The sequence below is a fragment of the Carassius auratus genome, chromosome 16 (genome assembly GCF_003368295.1).
Source record: "Carassius auratus strain Wakin chromosome 16, ASM336829v1, whole genome shotgun sequence".
NCBI lineage: Eukaryota > Metazoa > Chordata > Actinopteri > Cypriniformes > Cyprinidae > Carassius > Carassius auratus.
The window spans coordinates 16,038,572-16,063,731 of NC_039258.1; the positions used below are offsets into that span (position 1 = coordinate 16,038,572).

Sequence of the window (25,160 nt, forward strand, 5' to 3'; positions counted from 1 at the left end):
TCAGGAAAGCCAGGTTGTTGAAGTGTAGGTAAGGTGACTGATGGAGGCTCTACATCCGGGATGTCATGTACTGTCTCACTGGCATCTATCACAGGCAGATTGTCAATGCATGGTGGTGCCTGCAATGCTCCATCCAACCTAAAGACATGAAAGATATATACTGTATATATCATTTACAGATGAAATCAGATGAATAAAATAAAAATGGCAAATACAGAGACGGGGTTATCTTTGAGATACTACAGGGACCAGAAAATATAAAAAAATCGTACATCTTTTATTTTTATGTTTACATATTTCATTGAATCAATGTTCGATAATGTATTGTGAATAATCTTAGAGGATCCAATGTTAACATACCGAGTACAAATACGAGGGACATAGTCCTCATCTTCACTGTCATCTGCTTCAATCTCCTCATTACAAACACCTTCACTGTCCCCCCAATCAATTCTGGCAAATGTTCTGGCAAAAAATGTGTTAATACAAAGCAGAACATCGTGTTACTCAATGTACAGTAAAACCCAGTGGAACTTACACACTGTTCATTAGATCATTTATCTCCTGCTCATTCATGACCTGGGTTTCAGCATCCTGGATGCTCATGTTCTGTAGACTAAAAACAAAAACAATACAGCGGTCACAATGGATTGTTTTTTTTTTTTTTTAAGTACATTTTCTATAACATTTCTTATCATTTGGCATATTAGGAAGCCTGAGAGGCTTTATCTACCTTTCCTCCAGAACCTCAGAGGCATCCATGGTGCGCTCATCATCTTCCAGTCTTTCCTCAATAGGCGACAGGTCCTCTCTGTAAATGGTGTAGCTGTTTAAGACCCAAATTGTTTCAAAATATGCAATGAAAATTAAAAAAAAGAAATTAAAAGTGGTACTGACTACTGACCGATTTGAAAGTGTTTCAGATGATGCACATACAATACTGGAAAGTGATGGTGCAGTCAGGTGGTGCTTCTTCAAGTTTCTCTTACTGGGTGTTGAGGTGCTGGGGCCATAATAGCTGAAGAGATAAGCGTTTTTGATTTGATTTCTTTTTTTAACATATAAATACAATTACAATAAAAAAAATTAATAGTAAAACAAAAGAAAAAACATATAAACAACAAAATAAAAATTCCTTATTTTTCAATACGAAAAAAAAAATAGATTTACAAGTACTAAAGTTTTTGTAATAAGTACGCTAACAAATAACCAAAACATTTTCCACAGCAATTGTAATGCGGGTCAAATTCAATATCACCAATGGCTATCACAGAGATGTTTTCAGTTCCATCAGAAAATATTGCTAGAGTAACTAAATTACATTAGCAATGGTCATACAGGTCAACTTGCAGCATGTGTAACTTAGTCCATGATATACGTGAAGAAGAAATGACGAATCATTTTTACTAAGGTAACATTAGGCTACTGTCTCAATTACGTTTGAAATTGCCATAATGGGCGTGCCAATGTTGTTTTCCTCAGCTTCTCAGCATAATGACAGAAAAACGGGCTCCTGTAATGCATTGCTTAGCATACGTCCATGTGAGCTAACGTTATTTTACTTTGCACAAACATGCCTAACTTTGTTTTCAGCCGTCTCCATCGTTCAAAAGCATCTCCAATACAAATTCTGGTTTTATTTCGGACTTTGTCACGACGAATTTTGGAATTATAACGAGGTCTTTTTGATTTAGTAACAGACATTTTTATCCGACTGGAGTTAGAGTAAGTTACAGCAAAGCTGGCAACACGGATCCCGAAACACTACTGACTTCGTGATTGGTAGATAGGAGGAGGGAGGCGCGTCAGGCCAAAACACAAAATGACAACAACAACATCAGTTGAGGGCTGCAAGTCCACTTTTTAAATGACAATATCCTGGCCGGACTACTGTTGTCAGTGATATACGTATTTGAAATGAACATGATTTCTTAATGTCTAGTGACACATCAGGGCCATTTTATGATTAATTAAAATAGATTTCTTACATACAGCTCCTTTAACTGGATCCAGCTGACAATCTCCACACCATGAAGTGAAAAGCTTTCACTTCAGGGAGTATAGTTTCCCTGTGGAGGGAGCTCTGGAGTGGAAAATGGTCTCAAAAACCTTTGTTGAGAGACCAGAAGCTCTGAGTTGTGCCCCCTCAGAGGCCATACCCACAGTTTCCACAACTCCAGGCGAGGATGAACAATCATGTCGCTTACCTCTCAGAAGGTACCTCTTGATTGGAATCTGGGATTCATGGAGACCCATTAAGGAAGGACACAAGGTCTGAGAACCAAACTAGGGCTGGCCAGAATGGGGTTACTAGCAGTATACTGTTCCCATCCTGGCAGACTATTTTCAGAACCCCTGGGAGCAGAGCAATAGGGGGTAATGCATACAGACACTGCCTCAGCGACATCTGTACAATGGCATCCAGTCCCAAATTAGCTGGATGTGTGATGGAGTACCAGAGAGGACAGTGGGTGGTCTCCTGAGTCAGTTCTACTTGAACCTGACCAAAAATGCTCCAAATCTGCCCCACAACTCCAGGAATCAGCCTCTGCCTTGACAGGATGTCTGCTCCCAATTGAGGTACCTAAACATATTAACTGCCCTTACAGAGAGGAGATTCCCCTGGGTACACAGGAGGATCTGGTGTGACAGTTTGCAAAGTGGGCACGACCACAGATCCCCCTTTTAGTTGATGTATGAAACCACCGATGTGTTGTCTGATCGGACAAGCACATGATGGCCTGTGAAGCCTGGGAGGAAATGTTTCAAAGCTAGATATACTGCCAACATCTCCAAACAGTTTATGTGCGAATAGATATCATGGTCTCTACACAGACTTCAGGCTGAGTGAACACTCATGATCCCTACCCAGCCCATGAAGGATACATTCTTCATTATGCCTAGTTCACACTGCATGGTTTTAAAAGTCTTCGGATCACCGTTTTCACACTGCCAACTATCTGGGGTAGCATTCAGTTGCTGCTGTGTTCAAAATTTACGATGGATTTGTGATGATCGGTGACGACAGGAGGTTACACACTGCATGACTTTACAATAAGAAGAATCGCCAATAGCTCTGTCTGGTCCACAAACTACGTTTCATATAACTCCTCCCCGAGCTTCCCGCTGCCCTGAATCTTGCACTCTCATTGTAGAGAGGTCATCGCCAATGTACTTTTCAGTCAGATCCCATTTCACACAGCAGGATTTTGAATTGCAGACAAGTCCAGATATTTAGCATGGCAAATATATCAGGGGGCGTCGGTGAAACATCTGCGATTCTCTCAGATCAAGTCTTTGATAATTCTCACTCCTTGTCACTCGGGTGAATAAGCACCAATTTGTCTTTGATTTTGGCCATTTGTCTGTGATTTCACCAAACCCGTTGGTGAGTGAAAATCAGGGTAAATTGTGCAGTGAAGTGTTAATTTTGAGAGACATTTTGTCTTAGTCTATATCTTAGTCTTTCAAAGTTTTAGTCTAGTTTTATTTGATGAAAAGTCATTGCATTTTGGTCAACTTTGTCATTACTTTTAATGACAAACTGCACTAAAAAGTAAGTAGGGTCATTTTTGACTTCATGATGACTAATTTTCAATGCCATTGGCAAAACTAACAAATACAGTATACTGCCATTTACAGTAGATATTTTAATATTTTAAAAAATTATTTGTCCATCCATTGTTTCAAGGCAATCATTGTTTCAAGCTTATTACATCAAGCTTTAAAATTGATTTAATCCAAGTCTTCTAAAAAGACACATTTGTTTATATAATGAATAGATTTTAATATAGGCTTTTAATTACATAAATATAAATATTGATCAATTACCATTACAGTTATCTCAATCTTAAACATTTGCTCATTCTGTGTATATGTGTCTTTAAAAAAGGGTAACATAGTTGCAGTGGTGTAATTTAACAAAGTAAAAATACTTTGTTACAGTACTTAAGTATTTTTTGGGAGTTTCTGTACTTTACTTTTCTATATTTCAGCCAAGTTTTACTTCTACTCTGATACATTTGCCCTAAGTATATTTGTTACTTACTACAAAATAGTCAAAAGATCACAGGAAATCAGGTTTGACGAATCAGTGGTCTGGCGTTTGCAAGCCAGTCTGCTAAAAAACACCTTTGCTCATGTGCAAACAAGTGTGCGCTGTGCACAAACCGCGGATGATTTCAGTTCCCACTCAGTTCGACAGCATCGTCTGCGATAATATGATAGGTGTAGCTGTGTCTGATGTTATTAAGTGTGCTACAAATTAACAAACAAATTAATTTATTAGTCTATTAAAACTCAATATTCCAGGCACTCTAAATTGTAGACAGCAAAAATGCTTCTGTATGCTTTTAATATTTATATAATTTAATGTAGGCCTAGTTAACTTAATTTACATCACACAAAGATTACCGTTTTTCTGCAGGTGCATGAACATTTTAAATAATACTTTTATACAAGTTCAGTAAAGCAATAAATTACTTACATTTTAGAAATAATATTGCTTGTTTTTGCTCAATTTAGCTAGAAATAGTTCAACACAGATCACAGCACTGTTTTGCATCTCTGAGCAATGGACAGTGTTTACTTACTGAATAAATCAGCATTTGAACAAATCGGTTGAATAAATGGTTCAGTGATTCACTCATTAACACAGTCAAATGCTTTGTTTCTGAATGAATCAGTCATTTTTATGAATCGGTTGAATCTCAATGACTCACTCATTAACATTCACTTGCTGTCACCAACTGCCGATTTTAAAGGGCTCACGTGATGGGATTTCAGTTTTTCCTTTCTCTTTGGAGTGTTACAAGCTCTTGGTGCATGAAGAAGATCTGTAAAGTTGCGGAGACTAAAATCTCAATCCAAAAGAGATCATCTTTATTAAAGTTAAGACTCTGCCATACCCCCCTAAAATGGCTAATTCAAACAAGCCCCCACATCTCTATGTCACTATGTGGACATATTTTTGTAATGTCTCCCAAATGTTCACACAAAGAAAGAAGGCCTGTTTCAGTTACCACAGTTAGTGTTGAAGCAGCCATGTCAGGGAGATGCTGTGTGTATCTAGGAGAAAGCAAAAGCACTTTATTTGGCCTTCCGAAAGTAAATGCATTTAGGATTGTTTAAGATTACTTACAAATTACAACAGAACAGCAACACATTTTGTGGATGAGCGTTTCGTGAACCTAGGAGAGGAGGTAATTCTGATTTTGCTACAGCAATCTGGTGCTTCTGAATCAGATGCACCTACAGAATATTGAAAGCAAGCCATTTAGATAATCTGTTTCATTATTATTTGATTTAAAACACAAAACAGTGTAACTGTAATTACATTTAAAGTGTTTTTCAGTTAATTAACAATTTTAGATGAGGAATATAATAAAGACAACATGACATTATTGTTTATTAATTTATTTTTTATTTACATTAAACTTTTCATCAATAAATGTAACTTTATAGTATCACATTTTTTTATATCTCATTTCCCGGTGAGTTATAAAATGTGAAATAAGCATAAATGTTACACATTGACATAACTTTTTTGTCTCAGTTGTTGAACTTTTTATGGTTACAGAAATATTAAAACCTATTAAGAAATCATTTTTTTTCTGAGTTTATTAGGACTTCATGTGTCACATTCATGAACAATATATGAACAATATAGAATAGTTCTTGCTTATTTGGCTCAAGAGCATAATCTATTTATCTTATTTATCTATCATATTATCATACTACAAGTCTACATGTCATGAAACTGTGCTTCAAACCACAGGATGAGAGCTAGAGCTAATCACACCTTTGCAAGTTTGACCACTATGGTTTTAGAAAACGTCAAATAGAAACCCAGTGCTTTTTTTTTTTTTATTATTATTTTTTTTTTTTGAGGGAGCGTTGGAGGAGGGTGTTACATTCATGGGCTTTCTGTTTTCCTATTTTGGTCATGTCCCGTTTCTTGTTTGGTTAATTGGTTAATCCCCACCTGTTCTCCATTCCCCAGATTACCTCCCTTGTGTTTAAAACCCTGTCTGTTTAGTTCCTCCTTGTCCGCGATTGTCAATGTTACCTCTGTTGATGTTATTGATGTTTTGCGTCTCTCAACAATGGACAGTGTTTTAAATTAATTTTGATTCAATTTTGATTCATGATTCATTGGTTGAATAAATGATTCAGTGATTCACTCATTAACAAAGTCAAATGCTTTGTTTCTAAATTAATCATCCATTTTTATGAATCAGTTGAATCTCAATGACTCACTCATTAACATTCACTTGCTGTCACCTACTGGCAGTTTTAAAGGGATCATATGATGCGATTAAATTTTTTCCTTTCTCTTTGGGATGCAGAAGACTCTAAGTCTAAAATCCAAAGAGATATTCTTTATCAAACTTAAGACTCTGCCATGCCCCCCTAAAATGGCCCCACATGTCTACGTCGCTATGTGGAAATATTAGCATAATGCCGCCCAAATGTTCACACAAAGAAAGAAGGCCTGTTTTCAGTAACCGCAGTTAGTGTTGAAGCAGCCAGGTCAAGGAGATGCTGTGTGTTTAAGTAATTCTGACTTTGCTACGACAATCTGGTGCTTCTGAATCAGCTACTGTGTAAGTATGTTTTGTTATTAGTTTAAGTATTTGCTATTGACTGTATGTAGATTTTTGCGTGTCAATCACAAAGCACTGGGTCAGTTGGCCAATCAGAGTATACTGCGCTTGTCGGAAGGAGGGACTTTGTAGAAAACTATGCGTTTGAGAGAAGTGGCGCATAGAGGACCTACAATAATGTACAGTATTTGAAAAATAGTGTGTTTTTTCAACATTGAAGCATGTCAACATATTCTGTTACACCAAATACACAAAATAATGATCTTTAAAAGAAAAGCATCATATGACCCCTTTAATTTCACATTTTTACAATTTTTTTTTATGTTTTTAATTATTTCAAACATCAGAATTCAACGTTTTATGTTAAATACAAAACATTAGGCCTATTTATACATCTGTATCTGCAGTTCAGATGAATCATGTCCCCTCTGAGATACATAAACTGTGTAAATACATGCTATTTCAGATGCAGATTCCAGAAATCTTCTCTTAAGTTTGAATGAAAGACACTAAGAACCGGAAAAAGTGCTTCTTATTATTATTACCCAAAAATACAAAAATGGAAGAAATTGTTCAAAAGCTGAAAACAAACTAGCTACTCAAGCTGTGTATGATCATTTATTTATTTATTCATTTATTTGCTTGCTTCTCTTCCGTTTTGCATTTACTTGTACTTTTACTTTAAATACTTAAGTACATTTAAGATTTAAAAAATACTTTTTGTACTTAAGTACAGTAAACATCACATACTTTAAGACTTTTACTCAAATAATATTCTAAATTGTGACTTCAACTTCTACCAAAATCATTTTCTGGTAAGATATCTGTACTTTTGCTTGAGTATGGCTTCCAAGTACTTTATACACAAAATCTGCAGTGCTGGGGGAGGTTTAAAAAAAACTGAACTAGCCATTGCCACTTTAGTTTCATGGTTGATGGGGTGCATTTCCCGAAAGCATTAGCTCACTATGGTCACTAGTTTCATTTTTACTCAAATACCATAGCTTTGGTGAGAACTTACACCTTTGCAAAGTTGTGATTACAGCTCTCATCCTGTGTTTAGAAGAATAGTTTTTTGTTAACATGACACGTGGACTTATGATAGATGAACAGGTTATGTTCTTGAGCAAAGTATTCATCTATACTTAAGCAGTTATTAATCTGTATTGTTCATTTTGAATTCGCCAGACATGCCGTAGTATCAAGCTCTTTGCTATATACCATACCTGTACGTCTTCTCCTTGATCGAGCTGCGTCAAGTGTTTGATTAGTAGCAGTGGCTTTGTATAGACATGTTTTGCAATAATACCGTATGACTAATATGAATTGCCATTTCCTGTAATTAAGGTGTTTTAATGCATTTCTGACAGTGAATTTGTATCAGAAGTAAATTCAATCTGATTGCTTTCTTTGTGTGCGTGCTGATTTTTCTTTATTTCCCATGGTTGTAGTTCAGTAACAATTGTGTGTGTCATTAGAAAAAGTGTGATGTGTCGAATGCAGTAGCATAGGGTAAAATCCTCTTTCATAGAAGGTAAGGGATTTTATAATGATTGATTTTCCCGGGTGGTTACGGATTTTGTTTATTAATATGTAATATGTTGTACTCCAGGTGTGGCCTGACAGAGCTAGATGTTCTTTCCTGTTGTTTTATATTGTCGCCCCACACGGTTTTCTAAGACCATCTTGCTTGACTGTCTTTACTGGCCCAGATCCTGAGAGTGTTGTTATGTATTGTGAAATAACAGACTTTATTGTTTAGTAGACTATCTGCTGAGGCTGCAGTCTATGTCTCAGAATGTTGATCAGAGTGGGCTTCTTTAGTTTCTGTTCAGCATGATTTCTGGGGTATGGACTTTGTGCACATGCATAGCAACAAACTTCCACTGTTGCCAAAAGTCAGGATGATAGATGGACGTGGAGGTGATGGGACTTTAGGCTGATGAGCAGCTGGCAAATAGAGAGCAGGGGAAGTGATAGGCAATAGAAGGCATAGGCTAAAAGGACTAGAAGGTGGTGGTGGGATAGGGAGGATGGGTCGGAGTCTCAGGGATTTAGGAGGTTCAGAGCTGGAGAGAAACATAGAGGGTAAAGAAGGTTTAGGGCCATATCAAACCAGCAGAGACACAGATGCTTCAGGGCTGGACAGAACCAGAAAAGAGACCAGAGATTCAGTGCTGGACAGAACCAGCTAGGAAACAGATGATTCGGGGGTTGGAGGGAAACAGTGTAGACAGAAGGCAAGGGCTGGACAAAGTCAGAAAAGAGGACAGACAGACAGGACTAGAAGGAAGAGAACATAGAGGAAAGAGGGGATCAAATGGTTCCAGCAAATCTCCAGATGACAGCAGCAGCTCACCCTCAGATGTGGGAATTTGGGCAGTGCTCTCCTCCATGCCCTCGTACTCCACTAATATTCCCACAGGCACAATCAATGTTGCTGGTTTGCACACCTTGTCAGACTTTGTGTCGGGCATAGGCTCTGTTGCGTTGAATAGCTCAGTCTCCTTATCTGGCTCTTTAAACACAATCATCTCCAGCTCCGAGTCTGCGGTGAGCTCAGGCTTTCGATCTTTGTTGCGTGAGGATGATGACTGGCTGGGCTCTGGGTCAAGCTGCGAGAAGTTTGCATGGTGGGACTTGATGTTGATGTTGTCCTCGTTGTCATTGTTGACCAACAGTGTTGGGGGTAATGCAATACAAGTAATGAGAGTTGTGTAATCAGATTACTTTTTTTCAAGTTACTAGTAAAGTAAGGCATTACAAGACTATTGGGAGAAATCGGAAGTACTGAGGCATTGTGTGCTCTGTGTGAACATGATGTAGTTCTAGACTAAATGTGAATGTGCTTAAATGACTTAAAACAGTGAAATGCAAACTCATAATATGGCACAAACCTTCAATAATAAATGTTAAATAACAAAATGTATCTAATCCCATTTTATTAACTACTGTCTTTGTTGCTGACCTTTTATGATCCAGTTCAACCATACTAAAAATGACTTAAGATAAACTAACAATTGTGCTTCATTGTTTTTTTGTTGTTTGTTTGTTTTTGTTTTTTGTTTTTTTATTGCTGAAGAGTGTTGAACCACCTTCTCCTGTGTTCTACAGACGTGAATTTACTTGTCCTTCAGCCTGAGGTTTATTCATTACTAGTGGTGGGCATAGATAGATTTTTTTAATCTAGATTAATCTCACTGTAATCTTGGAATAATCTAGATTAATCTAGATTAAAAATGGCTCATTTGAATTCTGCCGAAGGCATTCAGAATATGTGTGTTACCCAAATAAAATAATGACTAAAAGTAACGTTAAGTGTTTGAGAATGGGTTTCTCAAGCCAGGTGGTGCATTAGACCAGGGGCTCATCTCCTGTTTTCAAAATGCATCACAAACTGCTTGAGAAAGCTGTAAACGAATTCCACATTGCACAAGGTGCAAACAACCTTATGCCTGTTTCACACATAATCCGTCTGTAGTGCGTATGCGTTTCTTACCCACCCATGTTAATATTCCAGCGTTCAGTGCGTTCCAGGAGCGTCTGCAGCAGTACGGCGATCATTTACGTACTGAGTACGTAAGTTTTAAGTGCAGGCATACTCTCTGAGCGAGCCCAGAGAAAATTCTTACAAGAGCAACGTGTATCTGAGAGCGAGCGGCCAGTTCCCGTGCGCGAGCAGAGAGATTCGCACTCGCGCATTATATTAATGTACTTTCGCGCTACAATAATGCGCTCTCAAAATTTGACAGGGAAATAATGCCATACATCCGCGCTAAAATATCAAGGTGAAAGTCATCATAGCTTGTGTAGTATACCCAGCTCCAAACCCAACTTTGAGAATAGATTATAACTGCGATATTTTTTTTTATCACCCGATAAGAGTCTCACGTTAACGCCGATAACGGCCAACCACTATTCATTACACTTTCTGGTGTTCTACATTTGCTATAAATAGAACTTACTATTTTAAAAACAATCAAGCCTGGATTAAATTTAAAAAGTAATGCTTTTTTCCATAAAAAATAACTAGGTAATGTAATTAGTTACTTTTTTAGGGAGTAACGCAATATTGTAATTCATTACTTTTAAAAGTAACTTTCCCCAACACTGTTGATCATGAACGTGGATACTTTCATCCATAGGGCAAAGCTGATGTAGCTTTTTAAAATCCATCAAAGATCTCAACACAAATGTCATTGACCAGCCCATAACGAAATCCTTCCATTAAGCAGACCTCATCGTAGCTGGCAAGATGATAGGTGTCCAAGAACTCATCAACATAGTCTTCCAAACATCAGCCACCCTGAAAGATGAATGTGGATGCCCTAGCATCTTCTGTCTTTCATTTTTGTTGAGTTTCAGTCTTCTGTGAGTGTGTGTGGGGAAAGAGGACACAACAAGGAGTGATAACAACCTCAAAACACTTTCATGAAGTGTAGACCAAAGACCAAATGCAAACTAGAGACAAAGAGAGCTTGAAATTCAACTATGATCATTCATGTTTAATGTAATTCTCAAATCTAATGAAAACAGTTATAATAATTACAGCAAATTAAGTGTTTTTAGCACATAAAAATCTGTCCCATTCCACACCCTGTTGCGTTGGGTCCCACAGTACTCCCACGGGAGTGCAGGTCTCTTGTCTGTGGTGATAATGTTAAATCCATTAATTGTTGGATCCCAAACAAAAAGTTTTACGAAAAATACTCAAAGTTTTTAATTTATTTATCATCATTATTGTGTATGTAACATCCAATATTGAATATTTAATTATGATTTCCCTTATTTTTACATTTACATTAACTTCACCATCATCTAAACATTTAATGTAAACCGGAAACTGATATCCTGACTTTTGGTGATGGCGGAAGTTTGTTGCTACGCTTGTGCTCTGAATTCATTGAAGTGTTTTTATTTACTAAAATGAAAAGAAATGTTGTTGTGTAGTGTAAGCACGAAAGCAATTCAGGAAGACTTCCAGTCCTATGGTCTAAGCTTGCCCTTAATTTCAGCCAAAGTACATGCTCCCTTTTTTGCTGTTGTTGCTAACAGTGCTATAATTGTTACAAAAAATGTGGATATTTAATTGACACCAAAACCTTTTCCTTTCCTTTTTCCTTCCTCTATAGCTTTCTTTTGTCCATGTAAATCACATACAATACTCTGACATTAATCTGATATCAAACTGATTTTTAGCAGAGGTTATTACCCCACTACCTGCACAATGACACTAATGACAATTCTATTTTTCAGGCGATTGGTACATTCTCAAGCAAGGCAGAGGTCAGACAGATTTGGCCACAATATCAAAAAGATACTATGTCTACTTTTGAAACAATTGATAGCAAAATTTTGGAAGAAATAGCGCAGCATCTAAAATCGTCAACCTGCTATCTTGACACACTTCCCACATCTTCTTTCAAAAGTGTGCTTAACTGTTTAGAAGCAGATCTCTTAGAAGTGGCGAACGCCTCACTTCTTTCTGGGACATTTCCAAACTCCCTGAAAACTGCAGTTGTTAAGCCCCTCCTGAAAAAGAGCAATCTTGATAACACCATTTTGAGCAATTATATACCAATATCTAATCTTCCTTTTATAGGAAAAATGATAGAAAAAGTAGTTTTGAATCATCTGAACAAATACTTAAACTCAAATGGATAATTTTCAATCTGGTTTCCGATCACATCACAGCACAGAGACAGCACTCATTGAGATAATAAATGATATTAGCTTAAATTCTGACTCTGGCAAAATATCATTGCTGGTATTGCTAGATCTTAGTGCTGCGTTTGACACTGTCGATCAGAACATACTACTAGAGAGACTGGAAAACTGGGTCTGGCTTTCTGGGATGCTACTCAAATGGTTCAGGTCCTACTTAGAAGGGAGAGGCTATTATGTGAGTCTAGGAGAGCATAAGTCTAAGTGGACGTACATGACATGCAGAGTCCCACAAGGGTCAATTCTTGCACCGCTCTTGTTCAGCCTGTATATGCTTCCACTAAGTCAAATAATGAGCAAGAACCAAATTGCCTATCAAAGCTATGCTGATGATAACCAGATTTACCTAGCCTTATCACCAAATAATTACAGCCCCATTGACTCCCTCTGCCAATGTATTGGTGAAATTAATAGTTGGATGTGCCAGAACTTTCTTCAGTTAAACAAGGAAAAAACTGAATTTATTGCATTTGGAAACAAACCTTGACTCTAGGGGTCAAACAACTAAAAATCAAGTCAGGAATCTTGGTGTGATTCTGGAGACAGACCTTAGTTTCAGTAGTCATGTCAAAGCAGTAACTAAATCAGCATACTATCAACAGCTGCAGCTCATCCAGAACGCTGCTGCCAGGATTCTGAATTGAACCAGAAAATCTGAGCATATCACACCAGTACTCAGGTCCTTACACCGGCTTCCAGTTACATTTAGGATTGATTTTAAAGTACTTTTACTCATTTATAAATCACTCAATGACCTAGGACCAAAATATTTTGCAGATATGTTCACTGAATATAAACCTAACAGACCACTCAGATCATTAGGATTGAGTCAGTTAGAAATACCAAGGGTTCACACAAAACAAGGGGAGTCCGCCTTTAGTTACTATGCCGCCTGCAGTTGGAATCAGCTTCCAGAAGAGATCAGATGTGCTAAAACACTAGTCACATTTAAATCTAGACTCAAAACTCATTGTTTAGCTGAATGAGCACTGTGCAATGTCCGAACCGATTGCACTGTATTTTACGTATTCACTGTATTTTATGTAAAATCATTTTCTATTTTTAACTGTTTTAAATTCATTTTAAATAAATCCATTTTTAAATAATTTCCAAAGTTTTAAAATTGCTTGTTTTTATTTTTATTATTATTTTTCTTCATGATTATTTTACTTTCTTTTATGTTAAGCACTTTGAATTACCATTGTTTACGAAATGTGCTATATAAATAAACTTGCCTTGCCTTGCCTTTCCTATATTGTTGATCAGACATAATCCAAACAACAGATGTGTGATGAAGTAACTACAGTTTTTGGAAAAGAAAATATTTTGTATTAATTGTATTTTGACAACTGTTGAGATAGTCCCAGACTAAAATGCATATTTGAGCTGTCTCAACTGAAAATATCTGGCTCTGACATATCTTGCCAGTTTCATATGCCAGTTTCATTGTTCTGTGTCAAGATGCACACTTGTAATTTTTTCTTAAGCATTTTTGTAAAAGTTGCTTTAATATCTTAATTAAATTGTTTAATAGTCCTGGCTTAAGCTAAGCCCCATTTTTGAAACCGGGCCTAGGCCAAATATAATGTTGCCCATATAAGTCTAGAAGCAAAAGAGTTTTGCTAGGTTCATGAAATTTCTGAACCCAGTCTGTCCCCAGAAAGTCTGTCCCCATGTGGCCATGGGAGACAATGCTGTCAATTTGGGTGTCTAAGAGCAGGGGAGTGGCTACACAACAGTGGTTGTGGGTGGGATCTTTTGTTGAACTACAAGGCACAATAACGGATGCATTCATTCATTTCACCATTCAACATTAGATCTTTTGACTTGACGAAATTGATCTCATTTTTGAACAGGGTAAGGCAATTGCATTTAGGATCGTTTGATCAATAGGAATTAAAATATTCTATGGATGGTAGTCATACATATTCTGCTATATACTTACTTTACAGACATTTTGAAGTATCACGTTAATTGCACAAGTGACTCTATGATATATGTTAACAATATATTTACAATAATTCACTTAATTATAACAACAACAACAACAAAAGTGTAGATTAATATATGCTTCAAATAGTAAATTAATCTAAATTAATTGATTATATACAGTAACAGCACAATACATTTCAACACAATTTAAAAACTTTTTGAAATTAAAATAAAAACAGTGCTAATTTGAACTATTTTTAAACTGTGGTGATAGGTTTATTGTACTCTTTAGGAGTCTACGTGTGGTCATTAGGAGTCAAAATGAGGTGAGCAATTAAATTGCAGTGTTTATATTATCAGGTTTGTGGAAATACTGAAAGTAGTTATAGCTAAATCCTTCCAATACTGATGCTTTTGAAAGGATTACAATTGACTGAAACATTAGGAGTTAAAATAAATAGCTGAATACATTTAAAATATGTGCTGGTTGTGTGAATGCTGAGTATGTTTCAACATGTTTAAAAACTATAAATTCTCTGGTAATAGATCACCAACAGTATATAAGATATTCACTGAATTTATGTGATTATGATTTTCTGTACTAGTCCTCTGGTGCTCTTTGTTTATGGGTCATAGTCAAAATCCAGCCTGATCTCATGACAATTCATACATATTTTACGAGGTGGTTAATTTGTATGAATTTGTATGACCTCATTCTTACACATTCATATGATTTGTGCTAAATCGTACTTATTTTTTTATGATGCACAATTCATATGAATTTGTATGAATGACCTACACCTAACCCTAATACTACCCGTCACTTGGATCTAGACAAATAGTACAAAATCGTATGCGTGAATGGATGAAGTAAATATGCATGCAAATTAAATATAGCTCTAATCTTTGGTTCTGTATAACAAAAAAATAAAATAATACTGCTTATCTTGTTTATATTGTATTTTATATTATTTAAATATATATTTACATTTAAATTTTTTTACTGAAGGTCAGTCCTAAAGCAAAAATTTTCTATAAATAACAATTTATTTAATGACATTGAATGCTGCACTTAAATTAGGTTAAATTATGATTAGAAAATAAAATCTATGACAACAAAAGTTAAATTATTATTACTTTTATTGTTGTGTCATAACTCATTGTCAAAAAAAGCTTACTGATAGTCCATTTTGTGTTTGTGTGTAACAGGAAAAATGACCCAATTCCACAGGAATGAGTAAGTTTTCCATGAGTATTTCTATGTGTGGTATATACCATGTAAATGTGGATTAATGCCTTTAAAGGAACAGTTCACCCCAAAATTGACATTTCCTAATTTATTCACTAGCCCCCAGTGTATATATATATGTCATTTTCTTTCTTCAGCTGAAGAGAAATTAGGGTTTCCATCCAATGCAAGTGAACAGGGCTCAACACAGATATTTGATGGTCCTAAATACATATTTTGGCAGTCTTAGGCAGTTAGGAAATAAATCACAAGGTCCCACTTAGGTGACCTTAACTATTATGCGCTTACATAAAAAAAAAAAAAAAATGAATACAATTTACTTATTGAGTACATATTGCAAAACACTTCTATTGAGGTGGGATACAGGTAAGGTTAGGGACAGGTTTGGTGGTATGGGTAGGTATAAGGGTGGGTTAACCCCCAAAGACAGAGACAGCCGCCCGCGACTAAAAAATAAGTGTTGTTCTTAAATGTTTAATAACCGCTAATCTTATCTGAATGCTTTAATAAAGTGCTGTAAAGCTGAGATTCTCTGCGTTTCGGCAATATCCTATTTCTCTTATTTGGATATTCAGAGACTCTGTAGTGTATGTGATTTCATCATCACATTTTGACAACATTGATTCGTCCGGTTAAAGGGCTGTGTCAATGTAATTACAGCTGTAATAACATGCAGGTATTTGTTTAAATCTAAGTATAATGTAAAAAAACATGTACAGTGTGTACACAATAAGGGCATTATATCAAATGTTTAATTGAAATAGAAGTACATAGTAGTTAAGGCCACCTAATATAAAGTGAGACCATTCACATATTATTAGTATTTTCTAGCAAATCAGTCATTTTTATAAAAATAAAAATAAATAAATAAAATAATTTATATAAAAGTTATATACATCTTGGATGGCGTTGGGCTTAGAAAATAAACAGGATTTATTTTTTTTATTTTTTTTTATTTTTGACTCATATCACTTATTGAGCATTGTATGATTTCATGAATAATTGTTACCAAATTTATAATACTTTATAATGCTTATCTATTCATTGTTGCACCTTTAGAAAGTATTATGCGTTAAAGCTCAAGACAAACAAACCTTCACATATTCTAATGTGTTTTAACTTTGGTTAAGTATTTATAAAAATATATAATGCATTATGTCATACATTATGATTACCTTTATAATGCATTATAAAGGCTTTGAAGCTATTTTTACATGTTGGGTAAACTATTCCTTTAATATCTTTGCCTCCCCTTACCTTAGTACCTGTGGTGTGAAGGATATGCAGTCTATGGAGGCAGTTTTTAGGCCTTTAAATGAAGGAATTGTCTCTATCTGTAACATCTGTGAGTCCCTCAAGAAAGCACATATTAGTCCCAACACTGACACATGCTCCAACCAAATTAGGAAGCATATTGAGGATGCTGAGCAGTGCCTGAAAACATCAGAGACAATGATTAAAGAAAAACTGGGATATTTAGATGAAAGCATGGAGCAGCTTATTAGAGAGAAACTAAATGTTGAGCAGCAGAAAAAAGAGAAAAGTCTGGCCATGGATAAGTTGCGCATAAAGATGAAGTCCACTGAGGAATCATTAGAGCATTCCAAAGCAGCTTTTGAGCAGGCTAAAAGAAGTGTGGAATCAGCAAATTATGCCATAAGCGCATATCAAGACAGAATGAACACATCTAATGATCTAGCAACTGCTGGTACAGTACTGCTTGCAATACCAATTTTTGGATGGATTGCTGGTGAGTATTACACCACTTTTACCATCATTCTGAATTAAACATTTTTTGAAGTTATGCATTTTTTTTTCTTTGGCTGATGTGTATTCAATAAATTTCTGTTCTCTAGGTCCTATAATGATGAGTGAGGGACAGCGAGGATTTGAAGAAGCTTCAAATGCCTTGAGAGAAGCTGAATGGGAGAAACAAAACTGTGAGTCTCAAGTGAGGAACTGGACTGCAAAAGTGTTTCATTATGAGGGAGTAATCTCTAAGACACAGACTGAACTTGAGCAAACCAATGAAGCACTGAAGAGGACTGAGAGGAAGATTGAAGAGGTTCAAAAGCATCTGACGAGCACAGCTGAAATTCAGGAAGTGGTCAGGAGAACTGTGAACCTTCTGAGTGTTCTTAGTGGAAGAGTCACTGTACTGGAGAGACAAACACAGCGTTTCATCCTCTGGCAGCCTGTAGTAAAGGTCATGGAAGAAGTGATGAAGGCAGTAGTAAATATCGCTGAGAATCGGTTTCTCTATAGTGATGGTGCACCAGGCCTTATAAATACTTTGAGGGAGAATGTTGGAGGATTACTGGCTTTATGCAACACACCCAGTAATTCTGAAAATGACAGCTATTACTGATCATTTCAATGCAACTCACATAGCCAAGGCTTATAGAGAAAAGGGGTTAGTGGTGTTTTTAGAAACCACTCTGGAAATTGTTTATGAAGTTATCTGTAAAATGATGTAGTGTTTAATGGCTGTTTAACCATGTCTGACAAAAAATCGAACATGATTTCTGTTTTACAAAACCATAAATTTACAAATTCTGATTTTAATCACAATGCAAATGAGTTCATATCTTATCCACTGCACAGCTTTTGTTACGAAATAGCTCATCAATTAATGAATTAACAGCCTGTTTGCCAATCTTCAGCATGTTTTATACCCATACAATATTTTCATTGTATAGTATAAAACATAAAATATGTAGATTTTACCTTGAAAAAAAAAATATTAAGGCAGAGTAGAGAATGTCAGGACTGGAAGGACTGTAGCCTTACTATTTAATAATAGATGTTAATATATCAGTTACTTTCTTTTTTCTCTTTGGTTTTTAGGTTTTTGCTGAAATTAGACTTAAATTGTAATAACTGCCATGTTTCTTATGTACAATGTATTTTTTATGAATAAAGGACATGAGTCATTTAAAATAGTGTATTATATTTCATGATGTTAACTGAAGATAAATAAACATGAAAAAAAAATGTTTTTTCTATGGCTTCCAAGTTTAAATAAATGGACTTGTGACTTATGGTGATGATATAACACTTTTTAGTGAATAAAGGGGAATCATATTAAATAAATAAATAAACAAATATAAAGGAATTATTTTTATGGCTTCCTGTTTACAACAAATAAATTAACCATTTTAGTGGTGTACATTTTTAGGAGTGTATGCCCAATTATTATTAAAAATATATTTTAATTATGCTAAATTAACCTCAACATATTATGACTCTATTATCATTTTATTATGTAATATCATAATATTATGATTTTTTAATCTTGTAATCTTAGATTTCTTTTCTTACTTTACATGGCACTAATACACTAGAAATGAGCTTTCATACTATTCACTTATATGAAATAAAAAATTAAATTTTCCCAGATATTTTGAAATTTGCGGAGTCATTATACTATATGAACATTCTGTACGTTTCAAAATTCAAAATTTCCTTGTAAGTATTGACAAAAATATTTATATTTTTCATAAATATCCTTTAACCTTAAGTTTCTAGCATCTTTGGAGAGCTACAGTGCATGATGGTTCATATAAAATGTCATCTATGCAATTACAGAATGGATAAACATGCTCATTACAAGATACCTATGAACTGAAAAAAAAATTATGATGTAAAGGATACATAATAATAATAATACTACATAATAGGATGTAAATATTACATAATTAAATCTGTGATATTAACAATAACATTTTCTGTCCTTACATCTAGTTTAGAATTAATCTGCATTAAACTAAGACAATGTGCTTTTTTCTTTACAAAATGTATCTAAGTAACCCCAATCAATCTTCTTAGGTTAACACACACAAAAAAACAATAACCTTGTTTCATTTATTCAATATAAAATAATTACCCTACTGTCCTTCATGTTTCGTTGTTCTGGTCTGGAAACCCTGCTCAAAAGAAGAGGAACACACTGACTGAACTAGGTAAGAATAAAGTTAACTTAAAAATAAACTAATTTGGGAAAACAAAGTAGATCTCACTTGAAATTTGGAACATGGAAATAAAAAATTCAATTAAAAATACACATTTAGAACTCTTAAAGTTATGTAAATCACACACACACACACACAAATTACAAAAGAAATACTAAAATGAAGTTTACTTTGTGTAAACATTCTTTCAACAGACAGAAAAATTAAGTAGTTTTTAAAAAGACTAGTCTTATTTGATCTACATAATAAATGTATGCAAAAAAAATGTATCATATGTTTTAATTAAATCAAGCAGAAAATATTTATCAGTGTAGTGGCTAGAGCTTTCAAATTGGGGATTGTGATAAACTTGATCAAAAAAGATGTCAAAATCTTACATATTTTCACTTAAGAAATGTTATTTAAGGTCATATTTTATTATTATATTTTTATATTTTATAATATTTGTATAAGATTATAATCATATGAGGATCATCACATTGGGTTCTTTGCATAAAAAACTTTGAAACATCTTGACTAGAGTATGACATTCCACAATAATCAAAAATGCAATATTATGAATGATGTTTATAATAATAATAATAATAATTATTATTATTATTATTATTTATGTATGTATTTTTTTATTTGGCATTTCTAGCATCTCTACAATCCACTGCACCAGTTGCTTTTAAAACCCTCAGTAAAAACTGAGTTAGGATTGTGTATTGACACTTTCATAGAAATCTGATTATTACTCTTAGACAATGCAGGTTCTCATGGAGGACATATGGGAATGTAAATCAGCAGCCAAATGGACCACCTCGCTATTCATTTGCATATTGCCATTGCCCCCTTAGTTGTTCTTTTGGCTGATTCCCCTTGACCCCCAAGGACAAACCCCACAAATATGTCAGACCTGACCTTAGCACGGCTGACCTCACCTTCACTCCTCCCTGAAAGAACGCAACCTGGGCCTGCATTTGTACTTCAGACCACAGTTATATCAGCCTGGAACTGCACAATCAATCCTGCCTAAATTATAATTAAATTATAATAGCTGTGCATTTTGCACAGTAAAAAATAGGCTATCATTTCTGTTTTAAATATTTTTTATAAGTTTTGTTTTTACACATTTTAAACCCTAAAATCCAAATCGGTTTTCAGGTAATATAATTGATTCCTTTTTTAATTTAAGTTTTTTCTGTAACAAGCCTGTTTTGTTAAATATTATATATTGAATTGTTATGTATATAGATAGATAGATAGATAGATAGATAGATAGATAGATAGATAGATAGATAGATAGTCTGTTCAAATGACTACTTGTAACAACGACATATGAGAGTCCACTATAAAGAAAAATATTAAAAAAATCGAATTATGTCTAATCAATCTAAACAGATATCAAGTCCTCAGAAATGTATTTGTATTCATGTTCATTTATAATTTCATGAGCTGCCATCAAGCATGAATTAATAACATTTTCGTTGACAAAGATATAAACTTAAAACAAAATCTTTACTGTATTTGGTAAGGCGCTATTATAGTGGCCAAGGCAGTTGGATCAGTGACGTGATGCTATTTTTATATATAATATACCATGTTTTATATTTAAGTAGAAGTACAATAAAAGTGAAATTCACACAGATTGTCTTAAATACACCTATATAGATAGATATAAGATTTTTGTCACTGCTTTCAAGAAGCAATCCTGGGACATTCTGCATGCCCTGGATCTCACATAATCTTGGTACATAATATCAATAAGAGTTGGAAACAGATGTCACAAAATCACTCATGTTAATAGGCATGGACCGTTACACATTAGCGGGTTTTCTGCAGATCTGGGCATGTCAGCTAAAGACCACTCCATGGATTTCGCACAAACCCTCATCAATATCCTTTATTATTGCGCAGTTCAATGTTAATGTCTTGTTGAAGCCCCTGTGTCAGCAGCTGCAGACCCAACGCCCCCTGCTCCTTTCTCACCCTCCTCTCCTCTTGTGTGTTGTCCAGCTGCTGGTGATCCCTGACCTCCTGACCCTCACTCCTGACCTCAGAGAGTCTTTCCCACGCCACACCCTTTTGTGTGAAGTTTGCCATGGCAACACAGTGGTCAGTGGTAATATATGTGCTATCCTGCTAAAGGATTTCATAAAGGAAGTGATTTGACTTAGAGTCACTAACCCCAAAGAGTCAACACACTAGAGGTGCTTGGGAATATAGTTAAGAAATCAACAATTCAAGTGAAGAAAATAACATTTAAAGTAGATTTTCACATAACATTCTTCCAGTGTTTGATAAGGTATAACTGTGGTGTTCAGATAAGGCATCACTAGGTGATTGTTTAGCAGCCCAAATGTCTCCATATCTCTGATATTATGGACACTAGATATGGCTTGTGTCCTTTCTTCAATGTATGTCAATGTGTTTTTCTGCTCGTTCTATTATATGCCAGACTCAAATTTTATTCCTAAAAGTTTAGAGAACTGAAATGACGTTTTCTTAAAAAGCTACATGATATAAGGCATCACTTAAAAGTCACTGTGCACCAAAGTTTAATACTTAAAATTTAAGGTCTACTTGTGACAACGACATATAAGAGTGTCCACTATAAAGAAAAATATAAAAAATCTAATTAATCAATCTAAACTGCTACCGAGTTCTCAGAAATGTATTTGTATTAATGTTTATTAAAAATGTCATGTTCTGCCATCAAGCATGAATTAATAAAATTTTCCTTGACAAGGAAATAACCAAATTTTTACTGTATTTGGTAAGGTGCTAATATAGTAGCCAAGGCAGTTGGATCAGTGATGTGATGCTAATTGTTATACATATTTTATATATACTATAACATGTTTTATATTTAAGTAGATTTACATTAAAAGTGAAATTCACACAGATTGTCTTAAATACACCTACATACTACATATTTTTGTAGTATACAAACATTTTACAAAACTTAAATTTTTCTCATTTGCTTGATTCTTGAAATCTGAGGTGTTCTTTTGAGTTTCTGTAATATGCCAGAGATCAACTCTGATTTGATTTTAAAAGCAAATTTTATTAACAACTTCAATATAATGTCTTGGAAAAAGTTTCTCATCATTAAGCCATATTTTATAAGTCTGACTCAAGGACTTGAGACACTCTCTCCAACCGATTGACTATTTGCAGCATAGCCACACAAACCAATGTAGTTATTCTTGCATCCATCCACCTATCACTACTTCTCCCTCTCTCTTTCTCCCTCTCTCTCGACCCCCCACCCCCCAATCCTGTGTCACTTACTCCATGTATTGTAGTACAAGAGATGTTCTCTTTTCAGGCCTGGTCTCTTAGGCAACCCCACTGCTGCATGTAATGAGATGCATAGAAGGATAGGGAGAGAAAGATGTGGACACACACAGATACCAACAGAGACAGAACAGGACGCTGACCAAGACGGTCACTGACCACAGAACTCCTGTATGGATTAATCAACAACATTTGAAGTTCATGAGTGATGAAAATGGACAATAGAACTAAAGGTAAGGTGGGAAAGAATCACAGTATCATGGGATTTCCAGTAAATTAAACAATATAGTAATTTAACTGGATTTACTTCATTTGATTGGTTTAGCATCACTGCATCACTGGTTAAAACCGAGTCATGATTACAATGACTGGGAATTTTGCATAGAAACTCTTCATTCTTTTTTAAGAATTAATGTATTCTTATATGATATTATTTTTATAATATCATATGTATGATTTACTTTGTGTTTCAGAAAGCTTTTGGTGTCATCCTGTTATCTTTGTAGCAGCTGGACTGTGTTGGATTTCTGAGGCCTTCTCCAGGTTTTTCCTGTCCTCTACAACCTGGCAGTCAGAGACTGATTGTCCAAACGCAATTCTTGTGTCTTCTTGATCATTGTGCAGGAGTTGTGGATGGACATCATGCCTCTGGCTAGCCGCTCTCATCGGTCTGGAATACGGCTCTTAAGGGATAGTTCACCCAAAAATGAAAACATTCATCATTTAGTCCACTTAATGTCATTTCAAACCTGTATGAGCTTCTTTCTTCTGTTGAGTACAAAAGTTATTTTGAAGGTTATGGGTAATCAAACAGTTGACAGTAACCATTGACTTCCATAGTATGGGGAAAAATACTATGTTAGTCAATGGCTATCCACATTCTTCAAAGAAAAAGAAAGAAACTCATACAGGTTTGGAATTGACTTGAGGGTGACTAAATGATGATTTTTTACTATCCCTTTAAAAGGAAAAAAATACAAGATATGATGTAGGGTATTGTTGTAACATCCCATAGGAATGTGTAAAAGTGCATATTTGGGAACCAATCCTAAAATATTCTATTGGGATCAAATTATATCCTTCTGGAAACACAGAAGTGTTCTTGACTTTTAGCATTCGATTGGATATTGTGTCAATTTTAATAGAACCCTCCTTCTATTAGAGTCGTGTTTCTCCATAAGGAATCCCAATGATAGATTATGAGAGAAATTTCAATAAGAATCACATTCCTTTTTGGAATTGTTTTTCATTTTTACTGCAAACAGAAATTGTATGAAAGATCTGTTATTTAACAATGAGAAACAGTTCGGTTAATTACGTGGGGTGAGTTTCTCTAGAAAGGGGTAAGGACAGCTTGTGTAGAAGATTTAAAATAGAAGATCAAGAGAATAGTATTATTGAAAAAATGCAAATGACCAGGTCAAAGCACAACAGACCCACTGACCAGGCTAATCTCTGTTAGGCACACACACACACACACAAGGGAGGGGGGACTAGGATCCAAATTTTGCATAGAAACTGAAGACTAAAATAGTGTATAATAATACATTATTTTTACAGTGTGCTTAGTTATATTTCTGTATGTTTCTAGTAAACTGAAATTTTGTAACAAAAGTGTAGAACATAATTTTTTCCACGTTTTATGTCCTCTTTACAGGAAATCAGGACTCAGATATTAAAAAAATGAAGGACAGACTAATTAATGCCAAGTTCTTATAATAAAACAGAAAACAATGTCTTTTGTAATAATACTGAAAAATGTTAGATGATATAATAAGACAAAAGATATAGCCTAAGATATTTAAGAAACAATATTTATGTTTTTTGTTTGTACACTTTGTGACTTCGTCAACTTTTTTGTGCCACATATTTGTACAAGACCTGATGATGATGTTATCCAGCATGAATTGAAATAATGCCAAAGAGCATCCTGTGTTTCAAAAGAGCAAGAACATCTGACCTTTTGTTCAAAGAAGTTGTGAAATGAACGTGATGCTTAGGTCAACATTTCTCAGTTTTAAGTTTTTATTTTGTTTCCTAAAAATAAAAACAAAAACCTTTTTATTTGAAAACAAACCATATTTAATTTCTTGTAAATCACATGTTCTATTAAAGAATGTTTCAACTACATCCAAGGAAAGACCATGGTCCTAGATAATACTGGCTGACTTTGTACTAAATTTTCAAAATGTACCACTAATCCAAACAGAATTGAGCCAAAGCACACCAAAGCATTGATTTATGTCATATTTGTTTACATTTCTTTTAAATCACATGACTTTGGAGAAGGCATTTTACATCTGTAGCCAATGAGAGCGCATAGACCCTGGTTGTGCAATGACAGAACTCTGATAGCCTCCATTAATCTTAATAATAACATTCACTCAGTTGCTCTTG

At 34.9% G+C, this 25,160-nt stretch overlaps 1 protein-coding gene and 1 long non-coding RNA gene across 4 annotated transcripts; one reads left to right on the plus strand and one right to left on the minus strand.

Annotated features, from left to right (window-relative positions):
• Window positions 1–358: 358 nt before the first annotated feature.
• LOC113116836 (uncharacterized) lies at window positions 359–1,078 on the minus strand. Its single transcript, XR_003294079.1, has 4 exons — window positions 905–1,078; window positions 734–811; window positions 539–616; window positions 359–453 (listed from the first exon to the last, which is right to left on the minus strand). It is a non-coding gene; the product is annotated as an uncharacterized LOC113116836 (long non-coding RNA).
• A 12,997-nt stretch (window positions 1,079–14,075) lies between these two features.
• Window positions 14,076–18,471, plus strand: LOC113116297 (uncharacterized). Of its 3 annotated transcripts, none has more exons than XM_026284376.1 (5): window positions 14,076–14,186; window positions 14,536–14,587; window positions 15,471–15,498; window positions 16,773–17,260; window positions 17,367–18,471. In XM_026284376.1, exons 3-5 carry the CDS (start codon window positions 15,476–15,478, stop codon window positions 17,876–17,878), a joined length of 1,023 nt encoding a protein of 340 aa, XP_026140161.1. In that variant the 5' UTR covers window positions 14,076–14,186; window positions 14,536–14,587; window positions 15,471–15,475; the 3' UTR covers window positions 17,879–18,471. The 3 variants fall into 3 exon arrangements, with proteins under 3 accessions (XP_026140161.1, XP_026140162.1, XP_026140163.1); XM_026284377.1 differs by having other exon boundaries at window positions 14,554–14,587; XM_026284378.1 differs by lacking the exons at window positions 14,076–14,186; window positions 14,536–14,587 and having other exon boundaries at window positions 15,334–15,498.
• The last annotated feature ends 6,689 nt before the right edge of the window (window positions 18,472–25,160 follow it).